Consider the following 19,887-nt stretch of genomic DNA (forward strand, 5'->3'; position numbering starts at 1 on the left):
GGAGAGAATTAATGCAGAGGACGCCACCATCTGCTGGCGGGACCTGCATGCTGCACTACTGCTGCTCCAGCGCCGACACCCGGCTGCATCACAGGACAGGCAGCAGGGGGTACCAGAGCAGGGTCGGACTGGGACACTAAGGGCCCACCAAGAAAGTTCCAGCCTAAATGCAATCAGATTGGCAGCAGATATCCCCACAAAATACAATTAGATTGGCAGCAGATATCCCCACAAAAATACAATTAGATTGGCAGCAGATATCCCCACAAAATACAATTAGATTGGCAGCAGATATCCCCACAAAATACAATCAGATTGGCAGCAGCTATCCCCACAAAATGCAATCAGATTGGCGGCAGCCGGTAGATTTCCCAGTTTAGGTAGGCGTAGGCAGGTATATAGGTGTCCCCAGTATATATACGGTCTATAGGTGTTCCCAGATTAGGTTGGCAGGTCCCCAGTTAGTGGGGGGGCCCCATGCTGGAAGGGGGATTCACTGCACCCAATCTCACTCCCTGTGTTTCAGGTACTATCCCACTCCTGATCACTGCTGTGTAACCAGAATATACAACGAGCTCTCATCACCAATGGTAACCATAATATCCAGAAAGAACATTTATTATATTTGTAATGCAAAGTAATATGAAGGCTTCAATGATGAATGTTGATGTGTGGCACAAAATCGAATAAATTAGACTTGCTTCCCATCCCCAGAATGTGGACATTGTCAGTGTACCCATACTGCATATCTGTTGTCCATGTACTCTGTAGCAACAAATAACATATTTAAAAAGGATTTTTGTTTTTCGTCTTTTTGTAGTGTGATCAGTCAGTACAAATAGCAGCCACTGTGCTTTTCTTAGTCTGACTACAAAGGATCCAACGAGAGAGAGAGAGAGAGAGAGAGAGAGAGAGAGAGAGAGAGAGAGAGAGAGAGAGAGAGAGAGAGAGAGAGAGAGAGAGAGATATTAGCTCAGCCTCTGCACTTTCACTTCCTCATTCTGCTGCAGCGATGGCGTCTGCTGATCTGAGCCAGGAGCTGGAGTGTCCCGTCTGTCTGAGCATTTATGCCGATCCTGTAAACCTGAGATGTGGTCACAACTACTGCCGGGGCTGTATTGATCAGCACCTGGATACACAGGAGGGGTCTGGAGGCTATTCCTGTCCTGAATGTAGAGAGGAGTTTATGGAGCGGCCGACATTGCAGAGGAACATTGCCCTGAGGAAGATAGCAGAGAGTTTCCTGTCTACTCAGCCAGATCAGGAGGAGACCGGAGTCTGCTGCAGTAACTGTGTGGACTCTTCTGTGAAGGCTGTTAGATATTGTCTGCACTGTGATGTTTCCTTGTGTGTTAAACATCTGAGAGTCCACAGCAAGGCACCAGAACACGTCTTATGTGACCCCAACACTTCCCTGGAGAACAGGAAATGCTCCGTCCATAAAAAGATTCTGGAGTATTACTGCACTGAGGATGCCTTATGTGTCTGTGTGTCCTGCACTTTGATTGGAGGACATGTAGGACATAAGCTGATGTCACTGGATGAGGCCTCTGTGGAGAAGAAGAAGAAGCTGAGAAATGTTCTACAGAAACTGATGACAAAGACAGAGGAGGCTGAGAAAAGAGTCCAGAGTCTGGAGGAACGCAAGAGAAAAGCACAAGAAAAAGCAGATGGTGAAACAGAGAGAGTCATTGCCCTGTTTAGAGACCTCAGGAGACGGCTGGAAGATCTGGAGAAGAGAGTCCTGAGTGACATCATTAGACAGTCAGAGCGGGTGTCACAATCATACAATGATGTCATCAGCCAGCTGGAGATAAAGAAGGTGGAGCTGTCCAGGAAGATGCATCACATTGAGGAGCTGTGTAACATGACTGATCCACTGACTGTCTTAGAGGAATCAGACACAGGTGACTTGTGTGACACGGAGGACAGAGAGAGACATGATAAACAGCTCCATGATGGAGGGGATCTGGATGTGGCCGGCATCTCACACACATTACACACAGGACTATCTGATATCATGTCTGGGGTAATTATGCAGAAACATACAGACACACAGGCCTATCCACATTCTAGTACAGAGGACAAAAATCCCATCCCTGCTAAACTATCCAAGCCACGCCCCCAACCCACCCCCACTGCACAACACACACAGCGCCAGGCTGGGGGGACAAATATTGGGGCTGTACAGCAAACATCAGGGCTGCCAGTGTATGCAGACATATTACTGGATGTAAACACAGCTGGTAATAAGCTACATTTATCAGGAGACAGGAAAAATGCATCCTGGGCAGGCAAATGCCAGAATCGCCCAGAAACACCAGAGAGATTTCAGTTTCCTCAGGTGTTGAGCTGCCAAAGATTCTCCTCAGGGCGACATTACTGGGAAGTGGATTTTGGGGGATCAGCTATATGGAGAGTCGGGATGTGTTACCCCAGTATAGCCAGGAGAGGAGAGGCATCATGGATTGGAGGTAATAAAAAGTCCTGGTGTTTGGAGAGGTGGTATAATCAGTACTCAGTGATGTATGACAGGAAACAGATCCAGTTACCTGACGGAATCCCCAGTGACAGAGTCAGGATATGTCTGGATTATGAGGCCGGGCAGATCTCCTTTTATGCCCTGTGTGACCCGATCAGACACCTCCACACCTTCACTGCTGCCTTCACTGAGCCCCTCCATGCTGCATTATGGGTAAGGGATGGTTGTATAAAGATAACTGGGGGGAATCAGGGGAGGTGAGAGATCCGCCCACTGGTGACATCACACGGGGAGAACTGTGATTGGCTCATTGTCTGGCCAATAGTTACTAGCTGTCTGTGTATTCCAGGGACTGTCTTCATATCAGAAATGTTGTCCCTGGAAAATCTCTATTTTCTGTCCTGAACAATTATACCATGAAATCCTCCTTTCTTCTCACCTCATACTAAATGTTTTATCTTCTACTGATGCTTTGTTGTCACTGATGAGCAGCCAGTCATGTTATAAACAAAACTTCAAAGAAATTATTACTTTGTCTTTCTCTTATTTCCTGTATGTAGAATAGGAAGCAAAAATGAGCAAATATGACTCATGTAACATTCCGTGGAGATGCAGCTGCTTCGGTTTCCCTGTCGGGCGTTTCTCCTGTCCCCTCGGCGTCTAGCACGCCGATGGGATTGTCAGTTGCTCATAGAGTAGCTTTGTCGTGCGCGCACACAGACGGGACCTTTATGCGGGGAGGAGGCGCGTCAGCTGACCTGCCGGTCGGCTGACGTCAGAGTAGACTCGGCAGCTCGGATTGGCTGATGGGTGTGGGCGTGGCCGAGGGGTCTCCTCCGCTTCTTAAGCCTCCGAGAATCACTTGCAAACTGTCTGCTGTTGCGAATGCTTCATGTGAGCACTCAGACCTTAGATAGTTCCGGTGTGCTTTGATCTGGGAGGAAACCAGGGATTTCACACAAGCCTAGGAATTGTTATTACTACTGTTATTATTGCTTGATTATCTGTGTATGACTCTGGCTCTCTTCTGACTACTCTTATGCTATCAGATTCTGCACTTTCGCCCATCTGGTCCTGTTGCTGACTCTGCCTGAAATACCTCTATCCTTCTGCCTCCCGATTTTGTACTGTATCTTCCTGTCTGTTGCCGAACCGATCTGTCTGACCTCTCCACTCACCAGTGAGCCCTTGTCACTGGTGAGGTGCATTACTGATAGTACCCACCAGCTCCTCTGGTGAGGTTCTGCCAAAACTAATCAGTATTACTGTTGCATCAAGCACTAACACTTCTGCTATTACCTTGTTAGCTATACTTGCATTATTGGTGATTCTGCAGATCACCATATAATCAGGTATAGTGTCTGACTTATTGGTGATACTGCAGATCACACAATAACCAGACTTCTGTTTGCTACACCAATCGTTACAACTTATTAATTATGAATTTGTCATATTTACTGACTACATCCAGCAGGTGGCAGCTCACACACTTCATTAAGTTTGGACAGCCTTGTTTAGCAGCTGTATTTCTGCAATCAGATTACAGCACACTGCAGACTGACTCACACAGGAGGGACACAACCCTCTCCCCTAGCAAAGTGCAGGAATTCCCTCTCCTTTACTCATCGGTATAAAGGGTACCTCATGACATGCAGGGACTGCTGGGTTTGAATACCAGAAAACCCAGCCTGCTCTGCACACGGAGGGCCTGATTCGCAATGATATGAAAGAACAAATGTGCTGTATCTAATATAAACACTTTTATCCCATAAAAACATAGAAAGTACCCCCCAAACTCTCCACACACAGAGTAGGCCAGACCCAGATCAGAGCTCTAAAAAGCTACGGCTAATGTTGCCCATACACGATACAATAAAAACATTCGATTTTCCCATTCATTCGATCTAAATGATCGAAACGAATGAAAGTTGAAAATATATATTTTTTTTTTCGATCAAGAAATTCGAACGATTATCCCGTTTTTTCGAGAAAAAATCTGATTGGACATGCTGGAAAAATCTTTATATTAGATCTAACGGAATAATCGAACTAAATGATCTAATCGAAAAATAAATTAAAAATTGTACCATGTATGGCCACCTTAGGTTTTCTATCAAATAGTTCAAAATGATCTCCATCTATAGCAGAATCTGTTAAAGCGGTATCGTCACCATAAAAATCAAATTTCAACAGCAACTGGTCTGAGTGTATTAAGTGATAAAGATGCTAATCCTGCATTCAAAACTTTCAAAACTTTTTCTGCTGTTATGATTTGGAGTTATCACATACTTAAGGAACACTGGCCCTTTAGTAGTCGTGCCAAAGAATTGCATGCTGGGGGTTCTTTTTATCTATAATCTATTCCTCCTCTTCCCTTTATTTCCCTGCCAGCTTCTTATCTGAAACCTAATCCCCTACTCACTTGTGTTTACAAGCAAGGCTGAGGCGACTCAGCGATTGGAGGAGACAAGAAAAAAAGTAAAGGGCAGAAATGACATCACGAGTTAGCCTTAACTGTGGGCAAAAGACATGGCCCCCACCAGGAACAGAATTCTCGTCATTTACTATATAACATTCACTGAAATAAAAACATGGACAGTATAATACATGTTATGTAATTAGGTCAAGTATTTATCTACTTATATATGTGTTTTTTTTCCCTGGCATAGTATGGCTGATCCTACTGCTTTAAAATGGGATTTGTGGTTGCTAGGGGTTACCACCTTATTTCGGCACCAGCAGTACAAGAGCTGCATTTAGTAACTTGACATTCTCACAACAGCAGCAGACAATGGAGGGAGATCACAGACATCTTCAAACAGCAAAGGAGATTTATTTGGTAAATACATCAGGAATGCAGGTGCATACTTCTTTAAGAATCTTGGTTACCTCAGCAAAGCAAGAATATGAAATTATGGCATTCCATTGTGCTTGGGCTAGTCCTTGTGAAGAACTCATGTTTCTCTGAGTCTATGCTCATAATAACAGCCACTACAGCATAGGAGCATATGTATAAAGCAAAGTGAAGCTTGGAAAGTAGAAATGAAAAGTAGAAAGGAAAAACAAGCTCCCTTGAGCTGTCAGCTTCTTATAAACAGCCAGCCAAGGTTTAACTATAGATCCCACCCTGTGGGTGGGGACCCGGGACCGATTGCCTATCACATTCCAAGCCTGCTATTGGCTGATAGGAGCATGTGGGCCTCGATTCACTAACCGGCGCTAAGTACTAGTGCCGGAGTGAAAAGAGGGCTTGCGGGCACTAAACGGCCGTTCGTGCACTAATGTCCGCGAAAGCGGTTTGCATGCACAAAGGTGCGACGATAAGTTCACACCGTGGCTCTAGTGCAGGTGCAGTAGTGGTTCTCGGCTCGGGATCCGGCAGAAACAGCCAATCCCAGTCGTGTCCTCTACTGCACAGGAGCAAGTCGCCTGCGCAGTATAGCAGTCCCGACTAGGATCAGCTATTTCTGCCTTAGCCCATCGGGGAGCCGCTACTGCGCTTGCAGGCAAGATTCTTCTGTGCCTGCACCACAGCCTGACAATTTGTTGGCTGTGGCTTCGGAGGGGCCCAGCGAGGCCACCGTAGGACAGAGGAGGACTGGGGCAGCCTCATTAGGATCCAGAGGCTTCTCCCTCCTAAGGTAAGTACCCCCCAGGGGCACTTTTTTTGTTAGAGGTTCTACGAAGCTTCTTTTTTGCGGTACGGTGCAGAAATGCTGGTTGCTGATGTGAAACCGGCCTGACACCTCCAAACTCTTCATTCATGTCCTTATCCTCTCCAGCCTTTGTGGCCTTCCTTTGAACCACATCACCCCCCTAAAACTAATCAGTAATATGGCAGCCAGACTCATCCATTCTTCCCATCACTCCACCCTAATGACTCCCCTCTGTAAATTCCTGCACTGACTCCCTATCTGCTCCAGGATCACCTTCCAAATTCTGTGCCTGGCCTACACATCGGTGTACAAAACCTGCCCTACCCACATCTCTGAACTGTTCCACAGACATACACCAGGCTGCCCCCTCTGTTCCTCCAACAACCTGAACCCTGGGCATCTTCCACTCCCATGCGAAACTGCAGGACTTCTCAAGAGTTACCTCTACTCTCTGCAACTCCCTTCCACCACCTATCAGGCTTGCCTTATTCTTGATGTCAGGGGCAGGGCGCTGTGGGTGCTCCAGGGTGACAGTGTGGGTCGGCGCTATAGGTGCGGTGGGTGGAGAGGAGAGCGGAAGCTGCACAGGATGGAGCAGAGCTCTAGCCATACTAAGTATAGCTATAGCAAAAGCATTTTTAAATTTGGCTTCAAGGCTCCCCATTGCTCTATAAACAGACCAATTGGGAGCATTGGAGCCAAATTTAAAGATGCTTTTACTTAGTATAGCTAGAGCTGCGTCAGGAGCGGCGGTGTGTAGAGGAATTTAGCGTGGGAACTTTTTTTTAAAGGTAAGTATTCAAGGTTAACTAAGATTAATAAAGGACTTCACTTGTGGTTGTGCTTTTATTTTGGTTAACCCTTTGTGGAAATGGGTAAGGGGTACTTTGTACCCCTATACACATTTCTCCTGGGAGGAGGGCAGGCATCTGGGGGTCACCTTCTTAAAGGGGACTCCCAGATGCCACCAAGAACCCCCCAGGACGTCAGCGGCATGACTTCCTCCTGGGGTTCCGGAGGTGGGGAATAGCCCCTTGTCCATGGGACAAGGGCTCTGGGGAAGGGGAAGAGGATTGGCTGCCTCTCCCCACCACAGCCCCCCCCCCCCCCCATACCATGGACCATGCAGGGTGGTATAGCTCAGGGTGCGAAGCCCCACGCGGCCGGGACTCCACATTCTGGCTATCCCAGCCTCCATGGGGGACAAGGGGTTAAAGAGGCTTTGGAGGGGGACCCCACATCATTATATAGATTTCCCACACTCTGAACAAAAAAAAAGTCCAAAAAATAGGTAAAGTTGCCAGGGATCCTTATACAGCCGTATTGCGGCTGTATAGCGATCCCTGGCCAAAACGTTGCCACTTCCACTGGATTTCCAGGAGGTCCGTATGCACTGCATTTGGACCCCCTGGAAACCACGTCATGAAATTCACTGCTCTTTCTTTTAATATATGTACATTTATCTATCATTAGGTTGATACATTATCTGTCATTTACCGCATTTTAGGTCGCATTCACAGTTAAACGTTGCGTTTATATGCAACGTTAAAGTCGCAACGCGTATGCGTTGAATGGTAACGCACTTCAAGCAGTGAGTTACCGCAACGCGACTTTTTCAACGCAATGATAACGTTGCACTGTGAATGGTCCATAGGATTAGCATTGCAGTGCGGTAAGCTGCGTTGTGAAACATTATAAAGCAGCTCCGCAACGTGGCACTGTGAATACGACCTAAATATATACTATTTTCCTATCATCACTTTAACCACTTAACGACCGCCTAATGCCGATAGGCGTCGGCGGGTCGTTAGTGGTATAGCATGGAAACGGCCGCTCAAACGAGCAGCCTTTCCATGCCAGTTCACGGAGACTGTCTCCGTGAACAGTGTGCGAGCCGCCGATCGCGGCTCGCACGCATAATGTAAACATCCGGGGAAGAAATCCCCGCTGTTTACATCACACGGCGCTGCTGCGCAGCAGCGCCGTGACGTAGATCAGCGATCCCCGGCCTCTGATTGGCCGGGGATCGCCGTCATCTGATAGGCAGAAGCCTATCCTATCAGGCCCAGGACGGATATCTGTCCTGCGCCACTCACAGGGTAAGGGAGAGGGAGGGAAAGCCGGGGAGGGCGGAAAGCGCTCCGGAGCGGGGCTTTGAAGAGCCCCCCCCCCCGGAAAGTGCGGGTAGCCGGCGGCGATCAGACCCCCCCAGCAGGACATCCCCCTAGTGGGGAAAAAAGGAAAAAAGGGGGGAAGTCTGATTGCCCTGGCTATTTCCTGATCGGTGCTGCGGGCTGGAGAGTCCACGCAGCACCGATCAGAAGAAACTACCCTGGTCCTTAAGTGGTTAAAATCGATTTTCTCAAAAACTATAAGTTCTTTTTGAAAAAAAAAATCCCTCTTGTTCCCACTGTCCTCCTTAACATACTCTGAAAATGTGGTGTTTCTAGCACAAACAGGGGCTTTGCTATTAACCGCCAGTGACCATTGACTTTAAAAATGCTAACACTCATTTTTTTCCAAAAACATTTGTGTTAAATGCGAACGGCAAACAGCCCAAGTTCGCTGGGAACTGTCCGCCAGTGAACTGTTTGCGCCATCTCTATACATCAGTCAGGAAAGACGGACAAATGAGGAAGAAAGAGGGACAAATGGATTTGGTTTCCAAAGAGGCACTGTCCCTCCGAAAGAGGGACAGTTGGGAGCTATGCCTTCTGTCTTAACAAGGCAAAATTGTATTTAGCCTAGCTTTTATTAGTACAGAGTCATCTGGTTCCATTTAGCCCTATATAAAATCCTGAAACTCCTAGTGGTTCTGGTTAACCATGAGTTAACTGGGTTATTTGAGACACGCCTCTTTCACGTCCTCATTTTGCTACAGCGATGGCTTCTGCTGATCTGAGGAAGGAGCTGGAGTGTCCCATCTGTCTGACCATTTATACCGATCCTGTAATCCTGAGATGTGGTCACAACTTCTGCCGGGTCTGTATTGTTCATAAGCTGGATACACAGGGGAGGTATGGACAGTATTACTGCCCTATATGTAGACAGAAGTTTGTGGAGCGGCCGGCACTGCAGAGGAACATTGCTCTGAAGAAGACAGCAGATAGTTTCCTGTCTGCCCAGAAAGATCAGAAGACCAGCATGTGGTTTACTTACCATGTGGATTCTCCTGTACCAGCTGGCATGTCCTGTCTGACTTGTGACACTTCTCTGGGTGATAAACATCTGATAGTCCACAGCAAAGAAACCGAACATGTCTTACCTGAAGACACTTCTTTAGAGAAAAATAAATGCTCTCTCCACAAGGAACTTTTAAAGTACTACTGCACTGAGGATGACACCTGTATCTGTATGTCCTGCAGGCTGGTTGGAGAACATCTGGAGCACTGGGTGGAGACGCTGAATGATGCCTCTGAGAAGAAGAAGATGAAGCTGAGAAATCATCTACAGAAACTGATGGCAGAGACAGAGGAGACTGAGAAAAGAGTCCAGAGTCTGGAGGAACGCAGGAGGAAAGCACAACAAAAAGCTGCTGGTGAAAAAAAAACAGTCACTGCCCTGTTTAAAGTCCTAAACAAAAAGCTAAATAAACTGAAGCTTGGAGTCCTGAGTGACATCACCGAGCAGGCAGAGAAGGTGTCTGTCTCATATGATGAAGTCATAGGACAGCTGGAAGTAAACAAGGAGGAGCTGTCCAGGAAGATGCATCACATTGAGGAGCTGTGTAACATGACTGATCCACTGACTGTCTTACAGGAATCAGACACAGGTGACTTGTGTGACACGGAGGACAGAGAGAGACGTGATAAACAGCTCCATGATGGAGGGGATCTGGATGTGGCCAGCATCTCACACACATTACACACAGGACTATCTGATATCATGTCTGGGGTAATTGTGCAGAAACATACAGACACACAGGCCTATCCACATTCTAGTACAGAGGACAAAGTTCCCATCACTGCTAAACTATCCAGGCCACGCCCCCAACCTATAAAGTCAGATGTACCAGTGTATGCAGACATATTACTCAATATAAACACAGCTGGTGATAAGCTACGTATATCAGATGACAGGAAAACGGCATCCTGGTCACATAGAAGACAGAATCGCCCAGAAACACTAGAGAGATTTCAGGATAGGCCTCAAGTTTTGGGCAACCAGAGATTCTCCTCAGGGCGACATTACTGGGAAGTGGATGTTGGGGGATCAGAATGGTGGAGAGTTGGTATGTGTTACCCCAGTATAGCCAGGAGAGGAGGTCAGTCAGGGATTGGAAATAATAAGTCCTGGTGTTTGTACAGAGATGGTGATCAGTACTCAGTGATACATGACAGGAAAGAGATCCAGCTACATACCAAGATTCGTAGTAATAGAGTCAGGATATCTCTGGATTATGAGGCCGGGCAGATTTCCTTTTATGACCTGTGTGACCCGATCAGACACCTCCACACCTTCACCGCGCGCTTCACTGAGTACCTTTATGCTGGGTTATGGCTAGGCCAAGGTTATATAAAGATATCTAGGTGGACTCATTAGATGTAAGAGATCTGCCCACTGATGACATAACAGTGAGGTAATAATGATTAGCTTGTTATATGGCAAGTGTGTACTAGATGATTTTGGGTCATTAACAGGAGTGTTGTCCCTGTAAAGAGCCCTCATTTTGTGTTCTGAACAATTGTACAATGAAATCCTAATTTCTTGTCATCTATAATTGTTTTTAATCTTCTGTTTATAGAAATCCAGACTATCTTTATTGCTGCCTTTAACCACTTCAGGTTCTGGGGTTTTTCCCCCATAAAGAATACTGTAGCTCTAAAAATATGCAAAAATGACGCCTACTGTGTGTGTGGGAGGAGTAATGTAGAGTCTTACAGCACCTCCCTTGCCCCGGTTTCATGAAAAGCGGCCCGTTCCAAAGTCCTGGTCATCTACTCATGTGCAGTATGTCCACAGGAGCACACGCACATTCCCGTGGGAAGACGTCCTCGGAGTTTGTGCACTGGACTTGAGGTTGGAGGGGAATGCGGTCACACATCGTAGTATGTCTGGGTCGGAGAGCACCGATCGCACCGACCAGGACTTCAGAGCGGGCCACTTTTCAGGAAAATGGAGACTGACGCCGGGGCAAGGGAGATCCGATAAGACTCTGCACTACTCCCCCCACACACAGTAGGCATCATTTTTGGCATATTTGTTAGCACTAAGGTATCCTTTAAATATTCCGGCCAATTTTGGCATATTAGCTGTGTCGCTTTTGATACAGCAATAACTGTTTATTGCCTATACTATCGAAGTGATACATATATTGTTTTTTTTCAGACTTTCAGACAAACTAGGCTTTTTTTGGGTAATATTTTTTTCATAAATGTAAAAATAGGAAAACTGGCCCAGCCTATTAAGTGCACAAAACAGTAGTGGGTTTTGCAATCGAAAGTTCCAGGGAGAGCTGTAATAGCTGAATTAGAAAGTTGAATGGATTGTGCTCTCCGCACAAGCAGATCCTAGAAGACAAAATGAGACATAGTTCAATACTGTAACCAGGGCCGGCCTGCTCATGAGGCGGGGTGAAACGTTTGCCTCAGGCGGCAAACTTCTAGGGGCGACACCCGCCCGTCCGTGGGAGCGGGGGGGGCCGCCGAGCCGGAGGGGTAGCAGGCAGGACGGGGGTATTGGGCCTAGCGGTGGGGAGGGGGGTCGGACCCCCCCCTCCCTCGCCTGGGTCCCCCGATCTGCGCTCCCCTCCAGCTGTAATAGGAAGCAGCCGATGCTCAATCGTAAGAGGCACGGGCGGGGAGAACTCACCTTATCCGCGTTCAAGCGTGCGCTCCACTGACGTCACTTCCTGCATCGCTGTCCACTTACAATACAGTGGGCGGCGATGCAGGAAGTGACATCAGTGGAGCGCACGCTGGAAGGCGGATAAGGTGAGTCCTCCCCGCCCGTTGCCTCTTACTATCGGGCATCGGCTGCTTCCTATTTACAGCCGGAGGGGAGCGCAGATCGGGGGACCCAGGCGAGTCCGACCCCCTCCCCATCACTAGGCCCAATACCCCCGTCCTGCCCGCTACCCCTCCGGCTCGGCGGCCCCCCACACGGGGGGGGGGGGGGGAACGATCGGGGCGGCGGCAATTTTTTTTATAAATTTGCCTAAGGCGGCAAAAAGTCTAGGGCCGGCCCTGACTGCAACTAGTAACAATTGTCACTAGGGTCAAGCACCGGTGAATCTGTGATCGAGTCATGCAACACACACTCCTGTGAGGCAAAATATCCACCAATGACACTGCTGGGGCTCACCAGACTGAAGCCACCTCAAAGAGCAGGTGGGTATGTGGTTTGTGCACCTTGCTGTCCTCAGAAGCAAAGAGTTGGGTAGGGTTTGATCACCCCGTTGAAGTGCCCCATCAGCACATAATCTGGCCCTTTACTGTTCCTCCTCCTCCCTGTTAAGCATTGGCAAGCAATGGCACTCGCATGCAGCTGCAGCGGACACTTGATGAGAGCTGGAAGCAGAGCAGCTGTGTAAGTGAACCCCTCCAACAGCACAGGCTGTACTCTCTGTCCGAGCCCTGTTCTCCAGTTACAGGCATCTGCTCTCTGCCCCCTCCTCTCAGTCACTGACAGGAAAGGCAGAGCAGAAAGCAGCTCTCTGTGACACATGGAGAGAGCATAGCCAGGCACACTAGAATACAGAAACAGTAAATTCAGGCACCTGAGGCAAGTGGACAAAAAGGGCGCCGCCATTCACTCCCATAATAAATATAATTTAATGGGCGCCCAACAGGAAAAAAGGGCGCTGGAGAAAAATAACCTTTTCACAAGCGGCGCCCGGAGACTTTTACTGTTTTATAACTGCTTCTCATGATTACACATTATTTAATGATTTATAATTTTTTAAACATTATTTTTAATTGAAAAACAGTACAATTTTTTTAAAAACATTTTTAAACGAAAAACAGCACAATTTTTTTTTCAAACGTTATTAATGCTTATGACAGGGGGGTCTTAGGTTTAGGCACCACCAGGGGGGTCTTAGGTTTAGGCACCACCAGGGGGGTCTTAGGGTTAGGCACCACCAGGGGGGTCTTAGGTTTAGGCACCACCAGGGGGGTCTTAGGTTTAGGCACCACCAGGGGGGTCTTAGGTTTAGGCACCACCAGGGGGGTCTTGGGTTTAGGCACCACCAGGAGGGTCTTAGGGTTAGGCGCCACCAGGGGGGTCTTAGGGTTAGGCACCTAAATTAATGTTCAGCGCTGCGTAATATGTTGGCGCTTTATAAATACAATAAATAAATAATAATAGGCACCACCAGGGGGGTCTTAGGGTTAGGCACCACCAGGGGGGTCTTAGGTTTAGGCACCACCAAGGGAGTCTTAGGGTTAGGCACCACCAGGGGGGTCTAGGGGTTAGGAGTAGGTACAGGGAGGGTTCTGTGTGAGAGTAGGGTTAGGTATAGCTTTAGTAAAATTCTTATTAATCTTTTATAAAACGTTATTATACATTTCACTTTTTAAACAGGGAAGATTAACGTTTTTACAATTGCCGATTTCATACACATTATTTAATGATTTATAACTTTATAAAACATTACTTTTAAACGAAATATAGCACAATTTTTTTTAAACGTTATTCATGCTTATCGCTTAAAACCCTGCGCCCTTTTTTCCCGACGCCCTTTTTTAACGTACGCCTAGAATACAGCCTCTGCTAGCTGAGGGGATAACTTAAAGCCATGGTCCTTCCGGCTAGGTAAGGTGAAGGGGACAACTTTTAGAAAAGAGTGCAGCTTCTTAGAACATATTAAACAAAATAAAATGTGGCTTTGGGCAAATGTTATCAGCCTGCCTCTCCCAATTAGTTGTATCCAAACTAACGTACAAGAGGCCACTCATACCTCCGTCACATTCAGAGTGCACATTGCGTTCTCACCTGTCCAGAAAGTGCACTACCTAGTTATTTCTTCAGCGTCCTCCTGTCTCCATACCCGCAGCGTCTCTGTCCCCGTCACCTGCCAGGATGTTGCATACATGGTGCCGGGTCACAGAGACACCACAGGTATGAAGATGTAAGGATAGGAAGCTCAGACCTGAACAACTCAGACTGTGTGCGCAGCCTGGGAGTACTGATTGATGGGAAATTAAGCTTCAGGAATCAAATCTCAGCTGTTGTGAAACATTCCTTCTTTCACCTAAGGAATATTGCAAGGATTAAACACCTAATTCCTTCAGAGGATCTTCCAACCCTAGTCCATGCCTTCGTCACATCAAGGTTAGACTACTGCAACGTCCTCTACACAGGCCTGCATAAGAAAGACTTACGCCGCCTGCAATTAGTACAGAATGCCGCCGCAAGGCTGTTAACGAGCCAACCCCGCCTTTGCCACATAACACCAACCCTGAGCTCACTCCACTGGCTACCGATAAAATGGAGAATTCTCTTTAAGATTGGCTTACTGATATTCAAATCCTTGCACAATCTGGGCCCTGGATACCTGAAGGACTTGTTGCAACTGCATCACACCCCCCACAATCTTAGATCAAAATGACGTAACACCTTGGTCACCCCCAGAGTCCATCTCAAAACCAAAACCAGAGCCTTTTGTCATGCTGCCCCTACACTTTGGAACTCCCTGCCACACCCAATCAGGACAGCTCCATCCCTGGAAGCATTTAAGTCTAAACTGAAAACCTACTTCTTTAGTCTGGCATTCATGAACATCTGACTATCTCCTCTGTAACACAACCCAGCCTGAAACCCTGTATTAATCTGAGACACAGCTATGCGCTTTGAGTCCTATAGGAGAAAAGCACTTTACAAATGTATTGTATTGTAAGGAGGCTGAAACAGGAAAAGGGGAAGCGTGCCCTGGACAAATAGGAATACTCTGCTGCATGCACTCTGCAACAAATCAGGGGAGGGGCGGGGGGAGTGTTAGCCAGACTATGTCACAAAGAAATTGCCACAGGATGGGGGGGATGGGGGGGCCCAGGTCCAAGTTCCACATCGAGGCCCAGAGGCACTGTGTATACACAGTCAGGTCCATAAATATTGGGACATTGACACAATTCTAAAATTTTTGACTCTATACACAATAGATTTGAAATAAAACAAACACAATGGGCTCGATTCACAAAAGGGTGCTAGCTCAGTTAGCACGCCTAAAAACTTTTATTGATCACGCGCAAAGTTTAGCGCTGCCCGTAGCGCGCGAAACGCCGCACCAGGTGTGCCTAAAAAGTTGCACCGGGTGCGCCCGAAACAACATCGCACATTGCTTTGTGCGATGTTTCGGGTGCACCCGGTGCGACTTTTTAGGCACACCTGGTGCGACGTTTCGCGCGCTACGGGCAGCGCTAAACTTTGCGAGCGCTAACTTAGAAACTTTGCGTGCCCTAAAAGGCTTTAGGCGGGCTAAGGGTCTTTTAGGCGTGCTAACTAAGTTAGCACCCTTTTGTGAATAAAGCCCAAAGTGCTTTAACTGAAGACGGTCAGCTTTAATTTGAGGGTATTTACATCCATATTAGGTGAACAGTGTAACGTTGGGTCCCCAAGCTGTCGCCATAGTGGTCGCATCAGATCGCTATGGGCAGCAGCTTTTACAGGTGTCCATGAGTCTTAAAGGACAACTGAAGTGAGAGGGATCTGGAGGCTGCCATATTTATTTCCTTTTAAGTAATACCAGTTACCTGGCTGCCCTGCTGATTCTCTGCCTCTATACTATTAGCCATAGCCCCTGAACAAGCATGCAGCAGATCAGAAGTTTCTGACATTATTGTCACATCTGACAAGACTAGCTGCATGCTTGTTTCTGGTGTGATTCAGACACTACTGCAGCAAAATAGATCATCAGGGCTGCCAGGCAACTTATTGTTTAAAAGGAAATACATATGGCACATTATATTCTTCTCACTTCAGTTGTCCTTTAAGGCCAAGTATGGGTGACTCAAGGGATTCATTTTGTGGTGGGGGTTAAAACTTCGCAAAAAAACACTTTTTTAATGTTACACTGTCACTCTAATTAAAAAAATGTTTTACCTGTAACTTTATTTGAATGACTGCTGCTAGCATTAGTAGTAGTAGCTGCACACATACACAGAGACAGACACACACGCACACAAACACTTAGTTTTGCCTCTTGCAAAACTCACAAATCCCTATTCTGTTTTTCTTGTATACTGGACTCAAGAAAACAGATGCTGTAAACCAGGAACATTAGAAGCATTACTTGCGAATACAGTATGTCATATCTATTGACTGTATCCACCAGCAGGTGTTATGCTACCAGTAGATACACACAATGCAATTTTCTGACTGCTTTACTGCCAGATTGACTATTTCCAAGATGTCCGATCTGATTTCCGATCGATTCTCCATTCACTTCTATGGAAAATCGAACAGAAATCACATCGGACATGTTGGAAATAGTCGTTTTGACAGTAAATCTGTCGAAAAATTGCATTGTGTGTATCCAGCATCAGATTTGGACAACCTTGTTTAGATTCTGTATTTCTGTAATAAAATTACACTGCGCTGTAGTATGACTCACACAGTAGGAACACAAGGGGAGGGGGGAATAAGGGAGAGAACAATACCATTGGGCTGTGCTTGGTCGAGATGATGGCATGCTGGACCTCTCACCGATATGTTAGGGCTATCGTACACCCAATAGATTCTCACCTGGGGCTGTCTTTAGTGGCTGGCTCTTGCGATTTTAATCTAGTGCGTGTACGAACCTCTAGTCAACTTATATCCAAGTGTGGTTAAAATGTTTGAAAATTAAACTTCGATATGCTAGGATTATGAGATTTTCCTTGAGTGAAGTGTTTAAAGGGAACCTTAACTCAAAAAAAAAAAAAAAAGAGTTTTACTTACCTGGAGCATATACCAGCCCCATGTAGCCATCCTGTGCCCTCGCAGTCGCTCACGGCTGCTCCGGTCCCCCGCCGCCAGATACTTTTGTTTTTGCCGACTCAGAGTCGGTGGGCCGACATGCGTACCTTTGCACGCATTCCCACTGGTGCAAGAAGCTATCGCTGACGTTAACACATACATTAATTTACGCGTTGCCAGTAGCCTTAGATGTGTGTTTTGGATCATTGTCGTGTTGGAAAAGTGCATGACGACCAAGTGCATGGAGTGATGGCAGCATCTTCTCCTTCAGGACAAAGCAGTACATTGTTGAGCTCATGATACCTTCAATGAAATGCAGCTCCCCAACACCAGCAGCATTCATGCAGCCCCACATAAGGGCACTGCCACCATCATGTTTCACTGTAGCCTCCATGCATTTTTCTTTGAAATCCTCAACTTTGAGCACAATGCATGGTCTGGACGTCTCTGTAAAGGTGGCCACGAAAAGCAAAAGAAGTAATAAAAAAAAATACTTTATTAGTTTTCAGTCATAGTTTTAAAATAAAAAGTGCTACTGTACATAAAAAAAAATGTATTGGACTAGTTCTCCCATTTATCACAAAACTTACATGATGTTCCTGTCACAATTTATAGTGATGATATTTGATTTTAAATAAACAAAATCCCAGAAGATATCTGCACACCAATCTGCAATCAGTAGCACGCTTTATGGTGCATATTCTCCCCTGAGGACCGGCAATTGTTTTGGGGGCAACGCATGGTCCCCCCACTATCAAGGCGTGTGGACACCATATCCATACACCTTGATAAAGGGCGACCCTGCATGGCCCCCAAAACAATTGCCGGTCCTCAGGGGAGAATATGCACCATAAAGCGTGCTACTGATTGCAGATTGGTGTGCAGATATCTTCTGGGATTTTGATTGCTTAAAGGAATACTATCGATACCCAAGTGTTCTAAAATGACAGTGTGCAAATAATGTCTAAGTAGCTGTGTAAACATTTTCCTACTTTTCATGTTAAATATCAGAGGCAAAAGCTGTAATTTATTGAGGGTAGGATTTAGCTATATTGGGACAAATCAATTGCAGAAGGGCTGTCTGCTTCAATGCACAGCCAGAGTTGCATATCAGACTACAGAAAGCAAATATCAAACATATCAAACTCTGAAAGCAAAAACAGTATGAAAAAGCTGTGACAATTAGTTACATTTCCTCTGCTCTCTTCAGACAGGTCAGTCAGAAACACAGGACACCGGAGCTGCAGCTGTTCTCTCTGTCACACACAGAGCTACACATAGAGTTAACTGATCAAGTGTGAGGGGAATTTCCCCTCTCCTCATGGCTCAGTCAGCCGTCAGTTTTGGCATCAGTAAAGTTTGAGGCTACTTACACACCAGGACGTTGCGTTTAGGGGACGTTATAGGGCACATAACGTGCCCCTAACACAACGCCTGGTGGTGTTGGAGCAGGACGCTACCAAGAGCCGCGTTACAAGCAGCTCTTGGTGCGCCTGCTCTGTCGGAGGCGCTGCGGAGACCACGTGAGCGGAGCTCTCCGCATCACGTGGTCCCGCCAGCCAATCAGCGGCCGCTCCAAAGAGTAAACACTGCAAGTGCAGTGAATGCCAAGTAGCCATGTGCCTGGCTACGTAGCGGCCTCTCCCCGCCTCCTCTCCGCCCCTAAAATCGATAGTATTCCTTTAACCACTTCAGAACCACAGGCTTACACCCCCTAGTGACCAGGCTATTTTTTACAATGCAGGTCACTGCAGCTTTAAGTGCTAGCTGCAGGGCCCTACAACTCAGCACACAAGTTACCCCCCCCCCCCCCCCTCCTTTTCTGCCCACCAACAGAGCTTTCTGACGGTGGGCTTTGGTCACTGCTGCAGGCATTTTTTTTAAATTGATATTCTTTTTTTTTTAAATAAAATTTACTATTTTCCTTTTATTTTTTAATCCCACCTACTTCCTCCTCCCGCCAGCCAATCGCTGTGATCGGCTGTCATAGGCATCAGTCAGTCAGTGACCAGTATTAAACTCTATACATGATAAATGTACCGAGCCATGAGTAACCACACACATATTGCTGATCGCAGTCCAACATGAGATTGGACCATGTAAGGACGGTGACATCACCCTCCAATTCCTGTTCCGTTTCTCAGTTTGCCATTCAGTCCTCAGACACTAAGGATCTTCTAAAATCATTTAGCCCCGTCAATGAAGTAACCTTTTGGATTGGTATATCCATATTGCTATCTCAGCTGCCTGTTGCCACACCAGCTCAAGGGGCTACTGCCAATAGCACCATCATGATCTCCAGTATCATTGTCCTCCAGTGACTCCTCCCCTACCCAAGAACGAAAAAAATCTAACCCTACTCCCACTCATCTTCTAAACTCCTGCAGCCCCTTTCCTTTTCTGCCCTCCCTATCTCTCTTTTCAATATTTTACCCTCATCCATTAGTCACCTCACAAATAGAAAAACACCACCCTGGTGATTTGCATAATCACCTGAAATGCTGCATTATGGGGGTAACATTTGGCTTACATGATGTGGAATACTTCCATACCTCCTGTGTTAAGAGGAGCTTTGCTTTTTGTTAATATAGAGTTCTTTGCTTCCATTCATCTCTATAAAATCCTAGTGGTTCTGGACAACCTTGAGTTAACTGGGTCATGAGTGACACACCTTTAAAAATGTAGAACGCAAGCAGAGCTCATCCCCCAAACTTTCATGTCTTGAAATTGAGTAACTGGTTCTACAGGATTCAGAGAATCGGGAGACCTACTCTCATTCTGCTTCCAGCGATGGCGTCTGCTCATGGGCGTAGGGCCTGGGGTCGCAGCAGTCGCCTTCGCGACCGGGCCCGG

General features: G+C 46.7%; 1 protein-coding gene across 1 annotated transcript; it reads left to right on the forward strand.

Moving 5' to 3' along the window:
• The first annotated feature begins 1,009 nt into the window (after positions 1-1,009).
• On the forward strand, positions 1,010-3,000 carry LOC137542576 (E3 ubiquitin/ISG15 ligase TRIM25-like). Its single transcript, XM_068264603.1, has one exon. The coding sequence runs from the start codon at positions 1,013-1,015 to the stop codon at positions 2,741-2,743; it is 1,731 nt and encodes a 576-aa protein (XP_068120704.1). The 5' UTR covers positions 1,010-1,012; the 3' UTR covers positions 2,744-3,000.
• Positions 3,001-19,887: the final 16,887 nt, after the last annotated feature.

The sequence above is a fragment of the Hyperolius riggenbachi genome, chromosome 2 (genome assembly GCF_040937935.1).
Source record: "Hyperolius riggenbachi isolate aHypRig1 chromosome 2, aHypRig1.pri, whole genome shotgun sequence".
Lineage (NCBI taxonomy): Eukaryota > Metazoa > Chordata > Amphibia > Anura > Hyperoliidae > Hyperolius > Hyperolius riggenbachi.